Genomic DNA, 26,045 nt, shown 5'->3' on the forward strand with positions numbered 1-26,045 from the left:
TCACTCTTAATTTAGCACACTCTTTCTTTCTTTCTTTCTTTCTTTCTTTCTCTCTCTCTCTCTCTCTCTCTCTCTCTCTCTCTCTCTTTTGCTTGTTTGGGGCTGGAGGCTCCGATGTTTTAAGAATTCCAGATGTGTTAACAGATCTCAGTTGGAACACTGCACTCAGAAAAACGTGATCATTCCATCACTTTTTCCATTTCTCATTTCCCTGGGCTCGTGGCTCTCTGGCCAAGTCCAAAACAACCTCCCAGCTTCAACTAGGCTCTCCTCTCCTCCACTCCACCCATGACCCCTGGTGAGCTGTAAACAATAGCTGGTTAACAACAAGTTGGAATGCACAGAACCAGAGAAGCAGCTCTTCATTCTGTTGTTTGCTCAGCATTCCTAGTCCTATTTGAGTAGTGGTGAGGCCAGCGGCTATTTGTTAGTCAGTCCGAAGGCCATTCTCTTCCCCAGTGTTTGTGTGTGTTACGATAACATAAAATGACTACCAAAAAGTAAGGCATGACTCATTTTAGAAAATATTTTTTCTTTAATTTTAACTCATGAAATGCAAAAAGGTGAAACAGGAAAAACAATCTAATTCCCTTTTTTTATTGATATCATTATCATTATAAATATCATTACCGTTATCATTGTTATTACTAAAACAATTCTACCTCCTTTTTCAATTTGTGTAATACTTAAAAACATTAAGCATCATCAGAATTGCTTATAAATAGTTTTGTGTGATTGTTCTTATATGCCAACCAAGCAATGGGAAAAGTAGTGTTTCAAAAAAGGAAACGCTTTCAAAGTCGCCCAAGTCCACCACTCAAATGTGAAATTTGGGAGCCATTTTGATTGATCTTTGTCACGTTATTGTCTCTGTCCAGCAGGACTCGAAATGACAATGTACAAAAACAACAAACACCATTTACTGTACGACTACACCTGGAGAACAACAATAATAATAACCATAGTCATAATAATAACAACAACATTTATAACAATGATAGTAACAAAAACATAACAAACACGATAATACATTAGTATTTGGAATGGGTGACGTACTGAAACTTCACTGCCTTTCCATGGAGTAATATTGAAACTGACTTTATTGTTGAGCCAAAATGGCTACTTTAATTCCATCCAACTTTGACTGCTTACTGAGACCAGGCTCTGTACCAAGGGCCTGTGTGATTTCAGATACATTTGTAAACTGGGCGGGGAAGCTCCTTTTTTTTAGGATACAAACAGTCTTTGACCCTCTATGACAAGACCTTAGCCTTTCTCACTATGAGGGGTGTACAATATACAACACCTTCACATCTACCCCTTTATCATCTCATTAGCGGCGAGGGTAGTGCCCATAGCATGCTCCTCGCAATACGACCACAACTATAAGACCATGCTGCTAGCTTGAGCACAATGAGAGACTGGGGTTAGTATCTTCTCTCAGTGGTAGGAGAAAAGGAAGAGAGAGCTGTTCGTTTGTGTTCGGCCCTGGATTTCATCATTAGAGCGAAACCAAAAAATGAAATACGCAAAGTAGCTGTATAAAAGGTTTAAAATGTAATTCAGGCAGCAGTTCAGCTGGAGTCGTCAACTAGGTGGGATGGAGATTTTAGGAGAGGAAGAAGGAGAACGGATAGAATGGAGGGAGGGACACATGGAGACGTGATAGTAGATTTATTGCAGATGGGGTGTCGACCACACGGAACGTTGATCACGATCATCATCTAATAATTCCCTTCCTCTGTGTTTTGTGCAGGGGCCTGTTTCTAATTTCAAACTCGCAGAGCTGTACATGTAAATAGATAACATATATTTGTCTTTCCTGATTGACTCTCTTTCCTCCCTCCTCCCTGTCCCTCTCCCTCTTTCTCGACTTCTGGGCCGTATACAAACCAACCAACCAACCAACCAACCAACCAACCAACCAACCAACCAAACCCCATGTCCAACAGCCCTTCCATTACCCCTTCTCTTTTAAAACCCCAACTCCTTTCAGCCTACTTTACTCACCCTCACCCTCCCAAACCCCTTTTTCTTCCAATCTTTCAATTCATTCAGTCGCTCTCTCTCTTTCTGTCCCTCTGCCTTCTTCATTCGGTTCAGTTCGTCTCTAGACCTTGTCCAGTAGAGATCTCTGGCAGTAGAGGAGACGTCGTGGCGTCCCGTACTTCCTGAAGAACAGCAGGGCTCCCAGAGTGAGGACCACGCAGACCAATAGGAGGAGAGGGATCACCACGGCCGCCGCCGTGGCCCCGCCTTCTCCCTCCTCCACCTCGATGATGATCACTTCCTCCTCGCCGTCCCGCTTCTTAGGCTCCTCCCCCGCGCAGCCCATCCATTCGCTGAGCACCGATTTGGGGTAGCCCGACTCCACCCTCATGTGCTGGTTGTTGAACTTCCAGTACTTGTTGGCTTTGTAGAAGTAGGTGTAGGCTGGAGAGAATGTTAGAAAAGAGAGAGGGAGGATGAAAGGTCCGATATAAATCTAATTAGAAACTGGGTGGTTCGAGCCCTGAATGCTGATTGGCTGACAGCCGTGGCATATCAAACTGTATACCACGGGTACGAAATAAACCTCCTGTAACTACATTGGTAAACAGTTTATAATAGCAATAAGGCACCTCAGGGGCTTGTGATTATTGGCCAATATACCACGGCAATATACCACGGCTGTGCCCAGACACTCCGCGTTGCGTTGTGCATACGATAAGCCTTAGCCGTGGTATATTGGCCATATACCCCCCCCAAGGCCGTTATTGCTTAATTATGATTACCTTCAGAAATTGCAGTGTGTTGCTGTGGTCTATGATAGCCTCCTCTATTATCACAATAGAACTGTCATTTCTATCCTTTTCGATTTATATAATGCTCAATGGCACTCCTAAAGAACATCCCCTTTAACATGCACGCCTTGACACACTTACATCCTTCTTCGCTCATGATGGCAGCCTTAATGTTGTCGGGGACACCCTGCCATGTGCTGATGGGTTTGGGGTAGTCTCTGTCCACAGTCTGGGACTCTTCATTGAAACGGTAATACCTGACAGACAGAGAGAGGCAGGTTACGGAGAGGGAAGGGAGAGGGAAAAAACAACCAAAAGAGAGGAAGAAAGAAGACGAGAGGGACGGATAGTGGACGAATCTGCTCTTTCAGATAGAAAGGTACACAGGAAGAAAAAGAAAGAAAGGAATGAAGGATGAAAGACGAGACTCACTTGGTCCCTCTGAAGTAGTATGTCTGTCCGGTGGGGGTGTAGAAGAGGGCAGCGTCCAGCTTGTCTTTGGGCAGCCCTGTGCCCAGCTCCTTCAGAGTCTTTGGGTAACCCTGCTCCATACTGGACTCTGTGAACACCCAGTACTTGTCACCTGGAGGGAGGAAGAGGGAGGGGAGAGAAAATCTATAAGCACACAGATCTGAAAAGGATATACAAACAAAACAATGAACGACTACCAGTAACTAGAATGGGCTTATCAATGACAATGCAAAACCATCATGCGAAAAACTGAAAAAGACATTGCCAATTGAAGTGAACCTACCCTTGAAAAATACAAATTTGCCATCGTTCCTCTCGTAGGCAGCGTTGATGTTTGGTGGCAGTCCCTTCCAGAAGTGACCGATGGGCATGGGGTAACCCTGGAGCACCTTGTTGTTCCGAACACGCCACAACCACTTATCCTTCACCAGAAAGACAGAGTGTTTACATAGTACAGTACATACACACACACATAGGTTCGGTAGTTGAGTGACTTGATGTGCCATTCAGTCCTTCTCAGTGGGTCTCAACCTTTAAGTCTTTACTGAAGACTCATCTCTTCATTGGGTCATATGATTGAGTGTAGTCTGGCCCAGGATTGTGAAGGTGAACGGAAAGGCTCTGGAGCAACGAACCGCCCTTGCTGTCTCTGCCTGGCCGGTTCCACTCTCTCCACTGCGATTCTCTGCCTCTAACCCTATTACAGGGGCTGAGTCACTGGCTTACTGGTGCTCTTTCATGCCGTCCCTAGGAGGGGTGCGTCACTTGAGTGGGTAGAGTCACTGACGTGATCTTCCTGTCTGGGTTGGCGCCCCCCTGGGTTGTGCCGTGGCGGAGATCTTTGTGGGCTATACTCGGCCTTGTCTCAGGATGGTAAGTTGGTGGTTGAAGATATCCCTCTAGTGGTGTGGGGGCTGTGCTTTGGCAAAGTGGGTGGGGTTATATCCTTCCTGTTTGGCCCTGTCCGTGGGTATCATCGGATGGGGCCACAGTGTCTCCTGACCCCTCCTGTCTCAGCCTCCAGTATTTATGCTGCAGTAGTTTATGTGTCGGGAGGCTAGGGTCAGTTTGTTATATCTGGAGTACTTCTCCTGTCTTATCTGGTGTCCTGTGTGAATTTAAGTATGCTCTCTCTAATTCTCTCTTTCTCTCTTTCTTTCTTTCTCTCTCTCGGAGGACCCGAGCCCTAGGACCATGCCTCAGGACTACCTGGCATGATGACTCCTTGCTGTCCCCAGTCCACCTGGCCGTGCTGCTGCTCCAGTTTCAACTGTTCTGCTTGCGGCTATGGAACCCTGACCTGTTCACCGGACGTGCTACCTGTCCCAGACCTGCTGTTTTCTTTTTTTTATTTTTATTTTTTTATTTTTTTATTTTTTTCCCCTTTTCTCCCCAATTTTTCGTGGTATCCAATCGCTAGTAATTACTATCTTGTCTCATCGCTACAACTCCCGTACGGGCTCGGGAGAGACGAAGGTCGAAAGTCATGCGTCCTCCGAAGCACAACCCAACCTAGCCGCACTGCTTCTTAACACAGCGCGCCTCCAACCCGGAAGCCAGCCGCACCAATGTGTCGGAGGAAACACCGTGCACCCGCCCCCTCGGTTAGCGCGCACTGCGCCCGGCCCGCCACAGGAGTCGCTGGAGCGCGATGAGACAAGGATATCCCTACCGGCCAAACCCTCCCTAACCCGGACGACGCTAAGCCAATTGTGCGTCGCCCCACGGACCTCCCGGTCGCGGCCGGCTGCGACAGAGCCTGGGCGCGAACCCAGACTCTGGTGGCGCAGCATAGCACTGCGATGCAGTGCTCTAGACCACTGCGCCACCCGGGAGGCCCGACCTGCTGTTTTCAACTCTCTAGAGACAGCAGGAGCGGTAGAGATACTCTTAATGATCGGCTATGAAAAGCCAACTGACATTTACTCCTGAGGTGCTGACTTGCTGCACCCTCGACAACTACTGTGATTATTATTATTTGACCATGCTGGTCATTTATGAACATTTGAACATCTTGGCCATGTTCTGTTATAATCTCCACCCGGCACAGGCAGAAGAGGACTGGCCACCCCTCATAGCCTGGTTCCTCTCTAGGTTTCTTCCTAGGTTTTGGCCTTTCTAGGGAGTTTTTCCTAGCCACCGTGCTTCTATACCTGCATTGCTTGCTGTTTGGGGTTTTAGGCTGGGTTTCTGTACAGCACTTTGAGATATCAGTTGATGTAAGAAGGGCTATATAAATACATTTGATTTGATTTGTGTAAGTGCATTTACAGTGCATTTGGAAAGTATTCCAACCCCTTGACTTTTCCCACATTTTGTTACGTTACAGCCTTATTCTAAAGTGTCTCAAATATTTTTTCCCCCCATCAATCTACACACAATACCCCATAATGACAAAGTGAAAAAAGATTATTCGAAATGTTAGTATAAAAACAGAAATACCTTATTTACATAAGTATTCAGACCCTTTGCTATGAGACTCGAAATTGAGCTCAGGTTCATCCTATTTCCATCTACAACTTGATTGGAGTCCACCTGTGGTAAATTAAATTGATTGGACATGATTTGGAAAGGCACACACCTGTCTATATAAGGTCCCACAGTTGACAGTGCATGTCAGAGCAAAAACCAAGCCATGAGGTCGAAGGAATTGTCCGTAGAGCTCCAAGACAGGATTGTGTCGAGACACAGAAATGGGGAATTGTACCAAATAATTTCTGCAGTATTGAAGGTCCCTAAGAACACAGTGGACTCCATCATTCTTAAATGGAAGAAGTTTGGAACCACCAAGACACTTCCTAGAGCTGGCCGCCCAGCCAAACTGAGTCAGGGAGATGACCAAGAACCCGATGGTCACTCTGACAGAGCTCCAGAGTTCCTCTGTGGCAATGGGAGAACCTTCCAGAAGGACAAACATCTCTGCAGCACTCCACCAATCAGGCCTTTATGGTAGAGTGGCCAGACAGAAGCAACTCCTCAGTAAAAGGCACATAACAGCCCCCTTGGAGTTTGCCAGAAGGCACCTAAAGACTCTCAGACCATGAGAAACAAGATTCTCTGGTCTCATGAAACCAAGATTGAACTCTTTGGCCTGAATGCCAAGCGTCACGTCTGGAGGAAACCTGGCACCATTCCTACGGTGAAGCATGGTGGTGGCAGCATCATGCTGTGGGATGTTTTTCAGCGGCAGGGACTGGGAGACTAGTCAGGATCCAGGGAAAGATGAACGGCGCAAAGTACAGAGAGATTGTTAATTAAAATCTGCTTCAGAGCGCTCAGGACCTCAGCCTGGGGCAAAGGTTCACCTTCCAACAGGACAACGACCCTAGCACACAGCCAAGACAACGCAGGAGTGGCTTCGGGACAAGTCTCTGAATGTCCGTGAGTGGCCCAGCCAGAGCCCAGACTTCAGATCTCTGGAGTGACCTGAAAATAACTGTGCAGCAACGCTCCCCATCCAACCTGACAGAGAGAATCTGCAGAGAAGAATGGGATAAACTTCCCAAATACAGGTGTGCCAAGCTTGTAGCGTCATACCCAAGAAGACTTGAGGCTGTAATCGCTGCCAAAAGTGGTTCAACAAAGTAAAAGGTCTGAATACTTATGTCAATGTGATATTTCAGTTTTCGCTTTGTCGTTATCGGCTATTGTGTTTGATTGATGAGGGAAAAAAACACATTTGAATCAATTTTAGAATAATGCTGTAACGTAACAAAATGTGGAAAAAGTCAAGAGGTCTGAATATTTTCCGAATGCACTATATGCCAATATGTGTGTATTTCTGTGCCATGTGTTTCAGTGTGGTTATGTGTTCGTCTATGTAGTAGTTTATGTGTTCCATATTTACCTTAAAGACAAACATCTCCCCCCTGAGGATGGCGATGGTGTCGAAGTGTCCCTCGCAGACATCTGGTCCGTGTCCGGGGTGGTCTGGTGTGGAGGGTCTGGTGGGGCGGGGGGGAGGGGGGGGAGCTCCGGACGACCCTGTGGTCGGACACGTTCAAGACAACATGAGGAAAGACGATAACCAGAGGTGGACTTGAGAGAGAACGAGTGAGAACTGAGTTGACAAAATGAATGTGAAGTCCTTCTTTCTGTGAACTAGATAAGAACTTCCTTCCCTTTTAGGATTCCTGAATAATTATAAAGAGACAGTTCGTATTAAATATTGCTGTAACATTCCAGGAACATTGCTACCACATTCCATGAAACTACACTCTTAGAAATAAAGGTGCTATCTAGAACCTAAAAGGGTTCTTCGGCTGTTCCCCTGGGTGAACCCTTTGAAAAACCCTTTTTGGTTCCAGGTAGAACCCTTTTGAGTTCCATGTAGAACCCTTTCCACAGAGGGTTCTACATGGAACCCAAAATAGTTATACTTGGAACCAAAAAGTATTCTACCTGGAATAAAAAAGGGTTCTCCTATGGGGACAGCTGAAGAACCCTTTCGGAACCCTTTTTCTAAGAGTGTAGGAGTTTACCATAGATTGCCTGGATGCCTCGGCGATCGTCATCAGGCAGCTGGAAGTTCTCTGTGTCCATCCACTGGTAGAATGGAGCCATGATGGCAGACGGGTCGTTGGCGTGTTCTAGACCCAGGGCATGACCCAACTCATGGACCGCAACCAGGAACACATCATTACCTACAGAGGTAGAGAGAGAGAGTAGAGAGAGAGGAGGAAGAAGCAGGTGGGAAGTGGGGAAAGACCGTTTGAAAAGAGAGTAAAAGTAGCACGTTCACCAAACAAAGTACAGACGCGCCCTAACAGTACTGTGTAATTCAGACTGACTGAATTCCGACTTACAGACAACCCAGTGAAAAACACTCAGGTGTCTATTTTCACTCGCTCCTACTCCCTGTACAAGTCTCTACGCTTATTCTCTTCCCCCCCTTTCGCTTCTCATCTCCTCTCTCCCCTGGTCTCGACCCTATTCCAGCTCTCACTCCTCTTTCTGATAATCTCTCACCTTCAGTGGAGGTTGGTGGGAGGAGCCATAGGAGGACGGGCTCATGGTACTGGCTGGAATAGGATAAATGGAACGGAGACGAACGTGGTTTTCATGTGTTTGACACGTTCCATCTGTTCTGTTCCAGCCATTACAATGAGCCCATCCTCCTATAGCTCCTCCCACCAGCCTTCCCTGCTCACCTGCTCCCTCTTCCTCCCCCTCTCCCTCACTTTCCTCTTCCCCCCTCCGCCCCATTTCCCTTGTCTCTTACCCCCTTGGTCGACGTAGCCGGTAGTCCAGGGCTCGGCATTGTCAAAGTGCGTGTCGCCCCCTATCCCGTTCCCGGGGAAGTACGCGTGGGCCAGGAAGCCGCCCTCGCCATCGAACGGCGTGCTGTCGCCGTGGAAACCCTCGGAGAACGAGAGCATGATGTCAGCGTACTTGTCGACCTTGTCCCTGATGTGGCTGTAAGGGATCTCTCGGAAGCGGAGAGGGATGGCTGCCTCCCACACCTTAAACGCCCGGCGGATAGCCTCGTATGTGGCGTGTTCCCCAATCTTAGGGGTGTAGTTCTGTATGCTAGGTGAGGGAAAGGAAGGAAATAGCAGATTTTACGTTTTAAAGAATAAATATATAATAATATCTTCTGAAATGTGTATTGGTTGTGTTTGTTCGATACAATCTCAATATGATTCCGTTTTGATTGATTAATATTCCTTAAGAACTCTAGGAGATCTAACAAGTTACTTGAGGTAAATATTTTATTTATACTGTATGTGTAATTCTTATATGTGAAAAGTGAACTTTAAAGACTTAAGAGGACATTAGACTCACTGCGTACATATTAGCTGTGTCGTAGTAGTAAAGCCGTGTAGTCTTACCTGAAAGTGACTTCTTGTTTGTCCCACTTCAGCCCCTGTACGGCGTATCTCTTCCTCCTCAGGTTGCTCTTCAGCTCAGATCCAAACTTGTCTGGTACGCCACAACGCGGCCGCTTCATCGCCCTGGCAACAGCAAGACACACCTGTTTGTTACCTTTACCATGTTACAAACTGTACAATGTCTATATCTGAGTAAATCATTAGAGCTTATGAATGGGTTTAGTACCACATCTGGGGTAATGACATCGCTTAAAGTGGGTTAGCTGTTCTATATTAAATTCTGAGACTACAATTCTCACGGGTACTTTAAAAACAGCCAACAGCATGAATCTTTAGCAATAAGTTATGCGCATAACGCTTCAATATTTGCATTCTTTGACTTTGTCTCGGTCACTCAGGACTCACTGTAGGGTGTTGGTGTCCATAGATCCGGTGACGGTGAGGCCGTAGAACTTCTGCATGGCTGTGATGGCCGTATTGATGGACTTGGGGGAGCGGATAGCCTGGGCTCGGACGTCCCCTGGAGGCAGGTAGCCATACTGCTGAAGCCATACCTGGGATAGAAAGAGGAGAGAGGGGAGGGTAGAGACAGTTAGACCCTGGACAATTCAATGTCTTTGAAGATAATGGTAGAAAAGGACACACACACACACACAGATACACACACATCTCTCTCTCTCCCCTCATTCCTCTCTCTCTCGTTCTCTCTGGATTTTCCCACCATTTCCATCAGCCAGAAACAACACAGAAACCGACCCAGGATGTCATTGTAAAGAATGTTTTGTGTGTACATGTGTGTCAATATCTGTGGGTGTGCCTGTTTGCCTACTTACAGTGCTTGTCTGAACGTGCGTGTGTGTATGTGTGTGAGGGTGACAGAGAGAGATTGAAAAAGAAAGAACGAGAGAGGGAGAGCGATCTGGGTGGGTGGATGGGAGTTTAGTCTCCAGTGTTTGAATAAACCGATGCAAAGCTGACATTGAACCAAAACCGTGTTGTAGCCAGGAACACACACTCCCTTCCTTACAACAGCAAACAGACAGAGATTGGTCAGACTGAACACACACACACACACACACACACACACACACACACACACACACACACACACACACACACACACACACACACACACACACACACACACACACACACACACACACACACACACACACACACACACACACACACACACACACACACTGAATTATACAAAAAACTATTCTTATTGCAAGAGTTACTGCAATGTAATTCCATTTATACACATTAAAAACTTGCTCCTTAGGCTTATGCAGGGCATTTTGAAAGGAAACTGTGACTGTTGTGGGATTGTAAGGAGAAATGAGGGAAGAGAATCAAGCCGAATAAATCACAGTAGAACCATAACACTGATGTCATCTCATCCCCAGAACTTCGTCTATTCTCTCAGTCAGAACCACTGGGGGCTCATAGAAAATAGACGTGTGCTTTCTAGACCCTACATGCCTATGTAGAGGGAGAGAGGAGTGACATCTATACTAACAACATCTATGATTCATTTGACAATTTAGTGATTCAGCAGAGGCTCTTATCTTTTCCCCCAGTGGGCATCGAATCCACAACCGTGCTCTACTAACTGAGCCACACGGGACCGCATCTGAGTAGTGGTAGTGAGGCTTTTAACCAGGTGAGATCATACTTAACTAGATGAAATATAGCTTAGCGACTATCCTGCGCCACTCCCAGAAAGTTGAAAGAAGGTTGTATGCAAAGTAACCATAGGACGACCACGCTCTCACCAAGATGTAAGAAACATATGGTTCTCAGAACGTTATGCGCTAGCTGGGTACGGCGTTTCCGTCAAATGTCTGACCAAGAAGTGCTAAACTTTCACCTGTCTCGCTCTCAAATACAAGAGCAGTCATGCGGAGCTGCTTAAGCCTCTGGCCTTAGTCTAAAGTGAGTGAGTGAGTGAGTGAGTGAGTGAGTGAGTGAGTGAGTGAGAGAGTGAGAGAGTGAGAGAGAGAGAGAGAGAGAGAGAGACTCAGAGAAACATCAACCTAATGGAGATGTAATGTTATCAAACATCATGGACAAGTTTGTTCATGTGTGTGGGTGAGAGACAAGATGAGTGTGTGTGTGTGTGTGTGCTGCACAGACAGGCAGTCAGTGAGTGTCTCAATCTTTTCCACAAATTCAGTCAGTGGAATTACAGAGAATTCTTCTGTAATCCCAGAAAAACCTCAACCCTCTCTCTAACTTATTCCATCTCTCTCTAACTTACTCCATCTCTCTCTAACTCCTTTTCTCTTCAAACCCCCCACCCATGTGTGTCTATGTAATAGTATACATTTTACAGTTAGTTTGGGTGAATATAGTCAGCCTTCCTCTTTCCTAGAATGTCTCTCTCTCACGTCGTTTTAGATGAGAGGTCTTTTTTTTAATATAGAGAAGAGTTGAATTTAAATGAGGGAGGAAAAAGAGAGGAGTGTAAGAGAGTAAGAGTGAGGAAATGGCTGGCTTGTACCTGGGCAGAGATATTACCACACACAGCCACAGCAGACAGGGTGAAAAACAAGGTTCAATTATAGGCTGCAGAGTGAGGTAAACTCTCCCTTTGCTCATGTCAGCACTGCAGCCAGCCCCCTCTTTCAGCAAGACCTACACACTGTATCAATCCATCTGGTCCCCACCTCCAACAACCTCTCTCCATGTCTGTATATCTAACTCCCTCCAAGCGCCCTCTCTCTCTCCATCTTCACCCCCCCCCCTCTCTCCATCTCTCTATCTGACTGCTCCTAGTGTGTGCTGTGGCTCCACTGTGGTGACGCGTCTGGCTCTGTGAAAACACTCTCAGCTCAGTCAGGATGAAAAGTTCCCCCCCCACACCGAGAAGACTCTCTCTCCTCTCGCTCTCCTTCTCTCCTTCTCTCGCTCTCTATCTTGGTCTCCTCTCTCCCCCACGTGTCCCCCACCCTCTGCTCTACCCCCTCTCTCTTTCTATCTCCCAAAGCCTCACATCCCCTTTGACAACGCCAGCTATCCCATCATGCAACTCTCCTCTGGAACTCCCAGCAGCAGTTCCAGTCTAAGGTTCTATTTAGTAGGACTTCTACGTCGCTTATTGCCAGTTTCGGGGTAACTACAAACCCATGTGTGTGTGGTCATAGCCTCGGGTCATGTGACTGCGATTTTAGTAAACAGACGCAAGTCCCTATGAGTTACGCAATTTGCAGCGATTCATATATTCTAAGGAAATGCATTTCAACAAAGACGGGCTGTGTAACCTGCAAAATAAAATAGTGAGTAGATTGATGACAAATATAGATCCGGTCCAACATTAGTAACATCTGTCATTCATTTCAACCAGCAGATAGTGATGCAGATGTGACTAATAATGTCATCACATCATATGATATGACAGTCAGATCAGGTGCCACTATTGGTCAAACACTCATGAAAGTATTAGACACCCTGAGGATAAAGTAGCCTGATAATATACTAGTACCTACTGTATACTACCTACTGTATAGTACCTACTGTATACTACCAGGGATGTGAAACTTTGATGCGGGTGCCCCCCCCTATGCCCTTTGCAACCACGTACCTATGTTGCAGTTTTTCTGCTAATTTCCTGCAATTCTACAAAACGTTCCATAGGGTGGAGGCAAATGTTTGCCGTGTTTAATATGATAACTGATGATCAATGGGCCCAAGCCCAGTTGGTAATTCGACCATGCTTACTGCAAGTTTAAATAGCTGGCCGCTAGACTAACTTACCAATATATACCATAAGGTATTTAGCAAGAAGCAATTCTGCCAAGCGTGAAGATACTGCAGGTATTTGCGTTTCAAGCAAACTGAAAAGAGCTGTCTTTCAGCCCTCTCAGTCCACATGTCTTTTATAGTGGATCTGGTTTTCTTTAAGCAGAGGAATTAGTGGTATCTTTTCCCGACTCTCTTTTTTAATAGTTCACTGATGCTGAGAGAGAGAAGGCGGGAGAGAAGAAAAAAAAACGGAGAAAAGGAAAATAAAACGTTAATTGGGATTGACGTATGGAACGACAATGAAGGAAAGTGAGAAAGAAATGGGGGATAAAGATGTAAAAAAATAAATTAAAATAAGAAAAGGGTCAGAAAATAGGGGACAGGAGTATTAAAGTTTAATTTTATATTGAGGGAGACGGAGTAGACTGAGTCAGTTGTTCCCCTTCAGGCGGTGCCAACGGAAAAAACAGACACCAGAGTTTGGTCGTAAGCGGCTCAGTCTGAGAGACACATTAGCCTCCCTGGCCTCCTAGTGTGGCGTCCCACATCTCTGACCCATTTCAACCTGAACCAGCGCTACACGCTAATGCTAACTAACTAATGCTAACTAAAGTACTTTTACTGTATATACACGCTTAATACAATGTAAAATAGCTGAGTTCCAGGCTAAAGGAGCGTACATTTATAACATAATAATACACTTGGCTAGTCTTAGGCCTACCCCTCAAGTGGCCAAGTATGGCCGAGTCAACACACGCTGGCTTGCACATGGCTCCAATCTACACAATTACACCCAACCAAACCGTAGGTGTCCTATGCATATTGTTTCAAAGAATATCAGTTTATGAGCCTCAATTTCCTAACCTGGGTTCATATAGGGGATGTAACGATTCACTGATACACATCGGTCCCTGATTAAATCGTTTAAGATATGAGTGCATAGGTCCGGGGGGGCCCAAAACCGATCATACATCGGTAAGAAAATCCATTCAAACATTACGAATCGGCGGTTTACAATTCTTTCTACCTTCCCGAAAATACCTCTCATCTTTTGTGACAACTGCGTCCTCCCCTTCAGGGTTGAACTAAGCATGTAATTATGTTGACAGTCATTGATCTACAAGTCACTTTGCATACCAAACAACCCCAGGCAATATCAGTATTCTAGTCAAACTGCTTGATGTGCGCAGTTTGCTACATGCTGATCGGGGCTTACATTGGATTTGATTTTGATTGTTCAGGTTCACCATCGGCAAAAGTTTTGGTCGTTTTGCTTGAAACAATCAGTATATGTGGTCATTTTTAGACATACAGGATAAAGTTGATAATTTCATTACGAGGACAGCAAATCACTTTTGCTACCTGCACTGCATGGTCGAACATCTTCTACCTGCACTGCACGGTCAAACATCTTCTACCTGCACTGCACGGTCAAACATCTTCCACCTGCACTGCACGGTCAAACATCTTCTACCTGCACTGCACGGTCGAACATCTTCTACCTGCACTGCACAGTCGAACATCTTCTACCTGCACTGCACGGTCGAACATCTTCTACCTGTGTAACAGTATAACTTTAAACCGTCCCCTCGCCCCGACACGGGCGCGAACCAGGGACCCTCTGCACACATCAACAACTGACACCCACGAAGCATCGTTATCCATCGCTCCACAAAAGCCGCGGCCCTTGCAGAGCAAGGGGCAACACTACATATTGGTTTCAGAGCAAGTGACGTAACTGATTGAAATGCTACTAGCGCGTACCCGCTAACTAGCTAGCCATTTCACATCCGTTACACTCACCCCCCTTTCAACCTCCTCCTTTTCCGCAGCAACCAGTGATCCGGGTCAACAGCATCAATGTAACAGTATAACTTTAAACCGTCCCCTCGCCCCGACACGGGCGCGAACCAGGGACCCTCTGCACACATCAACAACGGTTGCCCACGAAGCACGGTCGTTACCCATCGCTCCACAAAAGCCGCGGCCCTTGCAGAGCAAGGGGAAACCCTACTTAAGTCTCAGAGCAAGTGACGTAACTGATTGAAATGCTAGTAGCGCGTACCCGCTAACTAGCTAGCCATTTCACATCCGTTACACCTGCACTGCCAAACATCTTCTACCTGCACTGCACGGTCAAACATCCTCTACCTGCACTGCACGGTCAAACGTTTTCTACCTGCACTGCATAGTCTACCTGCACTGCACGGTCAAACTTTTGCTACCTGCACTGCATAGTCGAAAATCTTCTACCTGCACTGCACGGTCAAACTTTTGCTACCTGCACTGCATGGTCGAAGCAGGATAAGATGAGAAACTCACTCTGAGTTCATCAACATCCAAACAGTCTAAACCTGTGGTTCCCAAACGTTTTATTGTCCCGTACCCCTTCAAACATTCAACTTCCAGCTGCGTACCCCCTCTAGCACCATGGTCAGTGGACTCTCAAATGTTGTTTTTTGCCATCATTGTAAGCCTGCCACACACACACTATACGATGCATTTATTAAACATAAGAATGAGTGTGAGTTTTTGTCACAACTCGGCTCTTGGGAAGTGACAAAGAGCTCTTATAGGACCAGGGCACAAATAATAATAATAATCAATAATTTTGCTCTTTATTTAGCCATCTTACATATAAAACCTTATCTGTTCATCACAAACTGTGAATAACTCACCACATGTTAATGAGAAGGGTGTGCTTGAAAGGATGCACATAACTCTGCAATGTTGGGTTGTATTGGAGAGTCTCAGTCTTTTTCCACACACAGTCTGTGCCTGTATTTAGTTTTCATGCTAGTGAGGGCCGAGAATCCACTCTCACATAGGTACGTGGTTGCAAAGGGCATCAGTGTCTTAACAGCGCGATTTGCCAAGGCAGGATACTCTGAGCACAGCCCAATCCAGAAATCTGGCAGTGGCTTCTGATTAAATTACATTTTCACAGAACCGCTTGTTGTAATTTCGATGAGGCTCTCTTGTTCAGATATCAATAAGTGGACGAACTCAAAACTTGAGTTCATTTGCACACAAAAAACAATACAATAATGGAAAGACCTGTGTGTTGTCCTTGTTAATGCAGAAAGAGAAGATCTCCAACTTCTTAATCAATTTTGTCCCGCACATTGAATATAGTTGCGAAGAGTCCCTGTAATCCTAGATTAGGATGATTCACCCAGATAGGCCAGTCGTGTGAGAAACTCGTCATCATGCAAGCTGTCAGACAAGTGAAAATGATGGTCAGTGAAGAAAACTTTAAGCTCGTCTCTCAATAAAAAAAAAAAAACGTGTCAATACTTTGCCCCTTGATAACCAGCGCACTTCTGTATGTTGTAAAAGCGTTACATGGTCACTGCCCATATCATTGCATAATGCAGAAAATACACGAGAGTTCAGGGGCCTTGCTTTAACAAAGTTAACCATTTTCACTGTAGTGTCCAAAACGTCTTTCAAGCAGTCAGGCATTCCCTTGGCAGCAAGAGCCCTCGGTGGATGCTGCAGTGTACCCAAGTGGCGTCGGGAGCAACTGCTTGCACGCGCGTTGTCTCCCTGTCACGGCTTTTGCGCCATCAGTACAGATACCAACACATCTTGACCACCAAAGTCCATTTGATGTCACAAAGCTGCCCAGTACTTTAGAAATATCCTCTCCTGTTGTCCTGGTTTTCAGTGGTTTGCAGAAGAGGATGTCTTCCTTAATTGACCCCCCATAAATGTAACAGACATATATCAGCTGTGCCAGGACCGCCACGTCTGTTGACTCATCCAGCTGTAACGCATAGAATTCTCTGGCTTGTATGCAGGTGCAGGTGTAGTACTGCTGGTAGTAGCAGTAGAGCTGGTATGTGTCTCTATGGACGCGGGCCTTACTTTTTTAACCATTTATCCATTTTTGAGCAAACAGAGTGAGCAGCAGCTACGTTTGGCTACAAACGGACCGTTAGTGGAATTCCTGCGAGAGAGTAACGATTAATGTGATTGGATGTTAATTATTTGACTAGGATGCCTGTATTTGACATTGTGTTGTTATTTCGTTGAACACTAGACGGTTTCATTTTATTTTTGGCAGTGAAACGAGGCTACCCAGGCGAGAAAAAAACATCACCCAAATGTATAGCCCCGTTGGAAAATATAAATGGACTGTTTGAAAATGTGAAGATTTTTTTAAAATAATAATTTAAATAATTTTTTAACATAAAAATAAATTATTTGGCGTACCAGGTACCGCTGGGGGTACGCGTACCCCAGTTTGGGAGTACCTGGACTAAACCATTTGATTATGAGACGGGGGTTACACAAAGTTGTGCTATATATTCATTGGCTATGTCATAGCTATTTTTTAAAGATAAATATTGATACATTACCAGCTCTAACACTTTTAATCTGCACAAATGAATTATTGGGTGATGGGGGGGTGGTAGATTCCCAGTTTCCGTTATGGCTCAGCTCAGGTGCCTATACACCACATAGACATAATTTACACACACACACACACACAAAAGTCAGCTCAGACAGATCCAGCTCAGAGGCCCTGCTCATGAGCTCCATCAGCAACAGATTATAATTTATAATGGAAAATTGCTGTGTTTATGCATCGAATCGCATCGCATCGATTCATACCGAATCGCTTCAAACTAAAACATATTGTTCCTGTATCATATTGGAGCCCATGTATATAGATACATATCGAATCGTCTTGAAAGGAAAAGTTGCACATCCCTTAATCATCTGGGCCACGAAGGCTAAATTCTATGTCTACTGTTATACAAATAATGGGTTCTAGGATGAAAACTGCCGGGATAGCACTTGAGGGGAATGGATAAACACACCATCTCTCCATAGACATCCATCGGTTGGTTTGTTTTCCCTGTGGCAGATAGATTAACTGAATATTTTCCTGCCCGAAAATGTTTAAGTGACAGTGAGCACTTGTAGAACAGCATGCGCCAGCACTTTTCCAACAGGGTGCTTCAACCATACAAAAACAACCCAGACAAACCATAGAAATATAATCAATAGAGCAGACATTCCCATTCAAGTGAATGCTCTGTGATGGGTGGATCGGCAACAATATTGAATATACCGATCATAGAAATAGAACTATTCATTCTATTTCTATGGTACCCACACTGTCCATTTAAAAAAATGTATTTAACTAGGCAAGTCAGTTAAGAACAAATTCTTTTTTACAATGACTGTCTAGGAACAGTGGGTTAACTGCCTTGTTCAGGGGCAGAATTTTTACCTTGTCAGCTCGGGGATTCAATCTAGCAAACTTTCGGTTACTGGCTCAACACTCTAACCACTAGGCTACCTTCCGCCCCAAATTACTGTGGTCTGAGAATGTATCCCGTTCTAGTATTTCTATTTCTATGGGCCCAACCCATTTGGGAATGGACCCCTGGCATGATCTCTTCCCTGTGATCCCGAGACACGCTAGTCACCTTGCCTCCAGATGTCTGCTGTTATCGTGTTTGAAAAAAACTTCAAGGACTTTCAGATTCAGACATACGTTGCGGAAATCTGTGAAATGGATCTTTCCACTTCCATTGGCTAAGATAAAGTCCAACCAGCAATTTTATAAAAGTGAGACAAGGTGTTTTTGTAAATAAAAGTTAATAAAATTAAATAAAAGGAGGGTTTTTTCTTGGATTTATAGTATGTGCACAAAGTAATGTACATATATAGAGTAAAGGGATATTTTGTGATGTATAGCTCTTTTTGTTACTCTCCCATTTCAAAAAGCGCCGCTCGATCTTAAGAGAAGCCTATGACTGTGAATATTTGCTAAGACATTCTCCTCACTCATCACAGCTTTAAGTTAAATTGTAGGCTTAGCCTCCCTGGCCTATCAAGTTGGACTCCGCGGGCAGTGACTTAATACTAAATCACTAAAAAGGAATGTCCGAAAATTCTACTCCTACTTAGTTCTGTGCTTTCATACCGTAAATCGGAATTTGTCAGCATAAAATCAACATCCCATCCTCTCATCTCAACCCTATCCATTATTTAGCCTATTCGTCACTCTCGTGCTCTGTTCTTTTATCCCTCCCACACAACAGACATCGTATTCATCATAGGTTACCGTTACATACAGTGTACTACACACAGGTGATTTAAACCAGAAACCGTTAATTAGTGATAATCCCATCTTCCATCATGGCTGCTATGGGCAGAGAAGGTCGAAGTTTCCCTCAACTGCTGTTCCAGGGTCAGATAATTCCATCTTGCTTATGGCATTCCTTGGGATTTGAGGTTGGGTAATCTGCCTACTCCTGTAGGAATATGGGAAAATTTGATGGGCCTTCGGGTGGCATTATGGGTAGGATTTGGAATGGGTAAACTGAGCCTAGATCTGTCATGGACCCAGCATCAACATCTGCAGTCTTATTGTGACACTGTGCATGCTTTATTACCGTCTCAGTGTTGTGTGTGCAGTTATTACACTATTATCACAGGGTTATAGATGTTGTATTGATTGGTCCACTAAACAGTGGCCTCGTAAATGGACAGTCTCCCAGGCATTTCTAACTGACAGTGCAACCAGTGGTTGACCATGTCTCGCATAAAGAATAGGGTGCCATTTCGGACGTCCATCATGTCTGGCTGACTCAGACACCAGCTGTTTGTGGTCACTGAGTCAGGACCTGAGTTTCTCCAAGCATCCTGTCTTTCTTAATAAGAACAACCTCTATGTGTAGGCCAGGGAGGGCCAGCACTGAAAAGACTAGGAGAAATGCATGAGCACCATTGGATACCTTTGACTTGGCGATTGGCTATTGCAGTCATGGCTAATGTTGGTTATTCTTGATGGTTTGGGATGTATCTAAAAGCGCACTGGGATGGGTAGATAGAGAGTTCTGGAATTCCTGAAGAACAGATCTAGAATTACCCCAGGCCAGAGGCATCATGTCACCTAATCATTTTGAAATGACACCATGACACAATATAGTGTGACAAAATATAGTGTTTGTGTAGGCTATACTTTAGTAGTCCCACCAGTTACAATGGGTATGATGCCTCTGTTGCTCCAGACAGTCTTCATGTCCAGTTTGCTAAAAGAGAGAACAGCTTCCTCTCCAGTCTCCAGTCTCTCTCTACCATAACTCAGTACAGATGAAAACCATTACCCCCCCGCCCGCCCGCCCCCCCCCCACACACACACACACACACACCACAGCCCCCAGTTTCTGAGAACAAAGCAGCTGACTTGAATTTTCACAACTCTGTACTCCCCCAACGCTTTTAACCCTCCTCACTTCTTTCTCTTTTAACCACAAAATCAGAGTCATGTAATTTTTCTGACTATTATTAGTATTTTCATCTCTTTTTCAGATTCTACTGAAATGTTCACTGGTTTTAACCTTGCCTTTCAATTGCCCTCAATTTAAAGCTCATGCCACCCCATCATGAAAGACCAAGAGAAAGAAAATAGTGCCAATTATGAAGACTGGTACAGAAAGTGTAGACACTATTGGCAAAAACACATAGTAGTTGATATATACTCCCACCCTTCTCGTATAAACCTTAAGCAATGTCTGCCTTATTATACTTTAAATTAGTTTTTAAATAGTTTCTGAGTTTATGCATGTTGTCATAATGATTTACCTCTGCCTTTACTTCGTTTTCCGTTGAAACAACTCCAAAGAACAGTCCGCACGTCAGCGTCAGGAGCTGGATCACCTTCTCAAGCCGGGGTAACATTCCTCTATATGTGCGAGTTACCAAAAAAAAGAGGATAGACAACCTAACAATGGGATTGCTTCTATTGGTTTTCCACGTTATTAATTATAATCCGTCGTGATGATCTTTAAAAACCAAAATAATATGCCACTAATCTGCCCTCATGGATACTTTCTTGCCACACTTCAAACTCTACACAACAAATCCTTTGTGGTAGCAAAAATCATAAATACATGTAAAAATATATATATATAATCTTACAAATCTGTTCAAAAACTCAAATCCAGAAGTTGGTGGAAAAAATCGCTGCAATCTCAGCGCTTCATAGTTCCTCTCTCTTTTGTCCCCCCAAATGATTTTCTTTATTTCCCTCTATTTTGACATCGCTCTCTGACGTGTGGACGTGGTTGTGCTAGCTAGTCGGAACTAGGAAACTCGGAAATGTCCGACTTGCTGATTCGTTGAACGCGGCACGTGAATAAATACAACCAGTTAGCAAATCTGACATTTCCGAGTTTCCTAGTTCCAACTAGTAGTAGAACGCGACAAGAGTCCTTCAACAGACAATATCACATGTGTCAAACTCAAGGCCCGCGGGCCAGATGTGGCCCGCCAGGTCATTTTATGTGGCCCGCGAGAGCTTAAAAGTTTTGAGTGTCTAAAAATAAATACCAAAAAATAAATTAAGAGCGTGCTTTGACCAAAAACTACATTCCCACAATGCCTTTCGACTACGCTAGCCACGGCAGTGTCCATGCCAACGAGTGGAATTGAGATATAAATAATGATCCCAAAATGTCCAGAAAGAGAAAAGTTGATGCAGACGGAAGACTGTTTCAAGAAAGATGGGAAGGCGAATACTTGTTTGCGCTTCAAGGAGAAAGACCGGTATGTCTTTTGTGTTACGAGGCGGTGTCGGTTGTCAAATAGTACAATCTGCGTCGACATTTTGACACCAAACACGGAGCTAAGTACGCTAAAGCTAGCCTTCAAGAAAAGCAACAAATTGCCCAAGAATTAAAAGGCAAACTTCGGTCGCAGCAGAGTTTGTTCATGAAATCCACAGCCAAAAACGAGGCCGCGGTGAAAGCTAGCTTCATTGTGGCTGAAGAAATCGCCCACGCTTCCAAGTCTTTTTCAGAGGGAGCGTTTTTGAAGCAGTGCATGCTGAATGTCTGTGAGCAGGTGTGTCCCGACCAGTTACAGACTTTTAAAAATGTCAGTTTATCAAGAAACACCATCGTCGACCGAGTGAAGGAACTAGCAGAAAATCTTACAACACAGCTGGCCGAGGAGACACGCAGCTACACAGCTTTTTCATTAGCTGTTGATGAAAGCACAGATAACACGGACACAGCGCAGTTATCAATTTTTATTAGAGGCGTAAAGTCGGACCTCTCTATCACTGAGGAGCTGTTGGATGTGGCTGCAATGCATGGGACCACGACGGGACAGAACATTTTTGATGCGGTAGAGAAGTCCGTAAGTAAAAATGCATTGCAGTGGGAAAACTTGGTAGGATTAACTACAGACGGTGCACCGGCAATGTGTGGAGGAAAAGTGGGCTTGGTTGGACTAATGAAGGGGAAAATGCAAAAAATGAACTGTCACACGCCTTTGATAACGTACCATTGCATTATCCATCAAGGAGCTTTGTGTGGGAAGGTGCTGGGGATGGAGGACATTGTGACCACAGTCATGAAAACAGTGAACTTCATTCGGGCGCGTGGCCTGAATCACCGTCAGTTCCAGCAGTTTTTGCTGGAGATGGGCTCGGAACACGGGGATGTGCTGTACCATACACAAGTGCGGTGGCTGAGTAGGAGCAAAGTCCTCAAGCGATTTTTCGAGCTCAGGAAAGACATTGCTCTTTTTATGCAGAGTAAAGGAAAACTCATGTCTGAACTATCAGATCCAAAGTGGATGTGTGACTTTGCTGTGTTGTGTGACATAACCGACCATCTCGCCCAGCTGAATCAGAAGCTGCAGGGACGCAAACAAGTCATCACGCAGATGTCCGACACGATCACGGCTTTCCAGCGTAAATTGGACTTATGGATGTGGCAAGTGAAACAGGACAATCTTGTTCACTTTCCTGTTTGTCAGAGCATGTCAGCCTCATTTCCCGAGACTTTTTCATGTGCTCAGTTGGCTACCAAACTGAGCTGGTTAAAGACTGAGTTTGATCGGCGCTTCTCTGACTTCAGAGCACAACAGTCTGGCTTTGACATCTTTGCCAATCCTTTCACCACCGATGTCTGCACTGCACCCCAACACCTTCAGATGGAGCTAATTGAGCTTCAAAGCGACAGTGGCCTGAGAGCAAAGTTTCAGGATGCTACAATCCAGGACTTTTACCGTCTGCTGCCTCCTGGTTTGATGCCACAGCTTCGACTTCATGCTGCCCGTGTTCTGTCCATGTTTGGGAGCACCTATCTGTGCGAACAGTTTTTTTCCATAATGAATCTGAACAAAAACAAGCACAGATCACGCCTCACGGATGACAACCTCCATGCTGTTCTACGCATTGCCTCAGCACAGGACCTAAAACCAGACATTGACACACTGGTAACGGGAAAACGGTGTCAGACATCTGGTCAGAAAACACACAGGCAAGCATTTTTTTTTAAACTTAATTAAAATATAATAAAATGTAATTCAACCAAGAAGAAGAACAGTTAAACTGTGTGCAATTTAATGATTGTGCTTGCATTTTGTTTTGTGTTTATCATTTTCAGAACATGATCAATCGATAGTAGAGAGAGAATCCACTTGGTGTGTTCAAGGACAGGCAGCATCTCCTCATCAAAGACTAACCGAAAAACTTGACCAATATAGTTGTGAACTGAGTCAACCTTTATTTTGGTATTTTTAGTTGATTACATATTATTTATGTGTAGCTGCTGTAGTAATTATTTAATGTTTGCAGGTTTATGTGTGTATGCAGACAAATTGTTGTCATCAAACCATCAGTTGGGTGCACGGCTGTGTGCAGCCTTTTTTTGTAAAATGCTACATGTGTCATACATGTTCTTTGCAGCTAAGTTTTGTTATTTTTCTTTATTCACTTGGACAGTTTGATCCTTCATTAATGGAGTTATGTGGGTTTTCATAAGCTGACAAAATTTAAAAGGATTTATGTTAGAGCTACAAGCAAACATATATTTTCTATGCAACTGTAATTGTCACTTGAATAAGTTATAATAAATAATGAGTTATTTAACATTAAGGAGGAGTTACATTTATTTTACATTACATTCGATTACATTTATAAGTTACATCTGGCCCTTTGAGGACAGCCATTATGCTGATGTGGCCCTCGGTGAAAATGAGTTTGACACCCCTGATATAGATAGATAGAATGATAGATAGAGAGAGAGACTTTAGCTATTTGCACCACTGCATATAGCCATAACATGACATTTGAAATGTCTCTATTCCTTTTTGTAATTTTTACTATACATATTTGATTGTTTATTTAAGTTTTATAAAAATAAAAAAGTTTAACCTTTATTTAACTAGGCAAGTCAGTTAAGAACAAATTTTTATTTACATTGACGGCCTACACGCTGGGCCAATTGTGCACCGCCCAGGTTGTGATACAGCCTGGATTGTGATTCATTCTAGGGTTGTGATACTTGCTATGGCAATGTAAACATATGTTTCCCATGCCAATAAAGGCCATTGAATTGAATTGAGAGAGAGAGAGAGTTCCTCCATCTCCATCCAATCCATCCAATCCACCTTTCCAGAAACAAGTCTCTCACTGTTGCCACTTGTTATAGACCACCTTCTGCCCCCAGCTGTGCCCTGGATACCATATGTGAATTGATTGCCCCCCATCTATCTTCAGAGCTCGTACTGTTAGGTGACCTAAACTGGGACATGCTTAACACCCCGGCCGTCCTACAATCTAAGCTAGATGCCATCAATCTCACACAAATTATCAATGAACCTACCATGTACAACCCCAAATCCGTAAACACAGGCACCCTCATAGATATCATCCTGACCAACCTGCCCTCTAAATACACCTCTGCTGTCTTCAACCAGGATCTCAGCGACCGCTGCCTCATTGCCTGCGTCCATAATGGGTCTGCGGTCAAATGACCACCCCTCATCACTGTCAAACGCTCCCTAACACACTTCAGCGAGCAGGCCTTTCTAATCAACCTGGCCCGGGTATCCTGGAAGGATATTGACCTCATTCCGTCAGTAGAGGATGCTTGGTTATTCTTTAAAAGTGCTTTCCTCACCATCTTAAATAAGCATGCCCCATTCAAAAAATCTAGAACCAAGAACAGATATAGCCCTTGGTTCACTCCAGACCTGACTGCCCTTGACCAGCACAAAAACATCCTGTGACGTACTGCATTAGCATCGAATAGCAACTTTTCAGGGAAGTTAGAAACCAATATACACAGGCAGTTAGGAAAGCAAAGGCTATCTTTTTCAAACAGAAATTTGCATCCTGTAGCACAAACTCCAAAAAGTTCTGGGACACTGTGAAGTCCATGGAGAATAAGAGCACCTCCTCCCAGCTGCCCACTGCAGTGAGGCTAGGAAACACTGTCACCACCGATAAATCCACGATAATTGAACATTTCAATAAAGCATTTTTCTATGGCTGGCCATGCTTTCCACCTGGCTACCCCTACCCCGGTCAACAGCCCTGCACCCCCCACAGCAACTTGCCCAAGCCTCCCCCATTTCTCCTTCACCCAAATCCAGATAGCTGATGTTCTGAAAGAGTTGCAAAATCTGGACCCCTACAAATCAGCTGGGCTAGACAATCTGGACCCTCTCTTTCTAAAATTATCCGCTGCAATTGTTGCAACCCCTATTACTAGTCTGTTCAACCTCTCTTTCGTATCGTTTGAGATCCCCAAAGATTGGAAAGCTGCCATGGTCATCCCCCTCTTCAAAGGGGGAGACACTCTAGACCCAAACTGTTACAGACCTATATCTATCCTACCCTGCCTTTCTAAGGTCTTTGAAAGCCAAGTTAACAAACAGATCACCGACCATTTCGAATCCCACCGTACCTTCTCCGCTATGCAGTCTGGTTTCCGAGCTGGTCATGGGTGCACCTCAGCCACGCTCAAGGTCCTAAACGATATCATAACCGCCATCGATAAAAGACAATACTGTGCAGCCGTATTCATCGACCTGGCCAAAGCTTTCGACTCTGTCAATCACCACATTCTTATCGGGCAGACTCAACAGCCTTGGTTTCTCAAATGACTGCCTCGCCTGGTTCACTAACTACTTCTCAGACAGAGTTCAGTGTGTCAAATCGGAGGGCCTGTTGTCCGGACCTCTGGCATTCTCTATGGGGGTGCCACAGGGTTCAATTCTCGGGCCGACTCTTTTCTCTGTATACATCAATGATGTCGCTCTTGCTGCTGGTGAGTCTCTGATTCACCTCTACGCAGACGACACCATTGTTTATATTTCTGGCCCTTCTTTGGACACTGTGTTAACTAACCTCCAGACGAGCTTCAATGCCATACAACACTCCTTCCGTGGC

General features: G+C 44.7%; 2 protein-coding genes across 2 annotated transcripts; one reads left to right on the forward strand and one right to left on the reverse strand.

The window, feature by feature from the left end:
* Window positions 1–515: 515 nt before the first annotated feature.
* mmp14a (matrix metallopeptidase 14a (membrane-inserted)) lies at window positions 516–20,918 on the reverse strand. The gene is made up of 11 exons (XM_071333577.1): window positions 20,777–20,918; window positions 20,441–20,540; window positions 9,491–9,639; window positions 9,086–9,208; window positions 8,476–8,783; window positions 7,736–7,897; window positions 7,102–7,238; window positions 3,538–3,676; window positions 3,216–3,366; window positions 2,925–3,040; window positions 516–2,433 (listed from the first exon to the last, which is right to left on the reverse strand). Exons 2-11 carry the CDS (start codon window positions 20,534–20,536, stop codon window positions 2,111–2,113), a joined length of 1,704 nt encoding a protein of 567 aa, XP_071189678.1. The 5' UTR covers window positions 20,537–20,540; window positions 20,777–20,918; the 3' UTR covers window positions 516–2,110.
* Window positions 20,919–21,238: 320 nt separating this feature from the next.
* LOC139534432 (general transcription factor II-I repeat domain-containing protein 2B-like) lies at window positions 21,239–23,744 on the forward strand. The gene is made up of 2 exons (XM_071333578.1): window positions 21,239–23,127; window positions 23,254–23,744. Exons 1-2 carry the CDS (start codon window positions 21,569–21,571, stop codon window positions 23,258–23,260), a joined length of 1,566 nt encoding a protein of 521 aa, XP_071189679.1. The 5' UTR covers window positions 21,239–21,568; the 3' UTR covers window positions 23,261–23,744.
* The last annotated feature ends 2,301 nt before the right edge of the window (window positions 23,745–26,045 follow it).

Source organism: Salvelinus alpinus, chromosome 11, assembly GCF_045679555.1.
Source record: "Salvelinus alpinus chromosome 11, SLU_Salpinus.1, whole genome shotgun sequence".
NCBI lineage: Eukaryota > Metazoa > Chordata > Actinopteri > Salmoniformes > Salmonidae > Salvelinus > Salvelinus alpinus.

What these genes read in the sequence shown, in the direction of transcription:
- LOC139534432 (XM_071333578.1), top strand. Translation starts at nt 21,569, where the DNA reads ATGAAATCCACAGCCAAAAACGAGGCCGCGGTGAAAGCTAGCTTCATT.
- mmp14a (XM_071333577.1), bottom strand. Translation starts at nt 20,536, where the DNA reads ATGTTACCCCGGCTTGAGAAGGTGATCCAGCTCCTGACGCTGACGTGC. An exon ending in AAACAAGAAGTCACTTTCAG is followed by an intron (nt 8,784 to 9,085) that starts GTAAGACTACAC and finishes TCCCTCACCTAG; the next exon opens with CATACAGAACTACACCCCTA. An exon ending in CAAATTTGTATTTTTCAAGG is followed by an intron (nt 3,367 to 3,537) that starts GTAGGTTCACTT and finishes TCCTCCCTCCAG; the next exon opens with GTGACAAGTACTGGGTGTTC.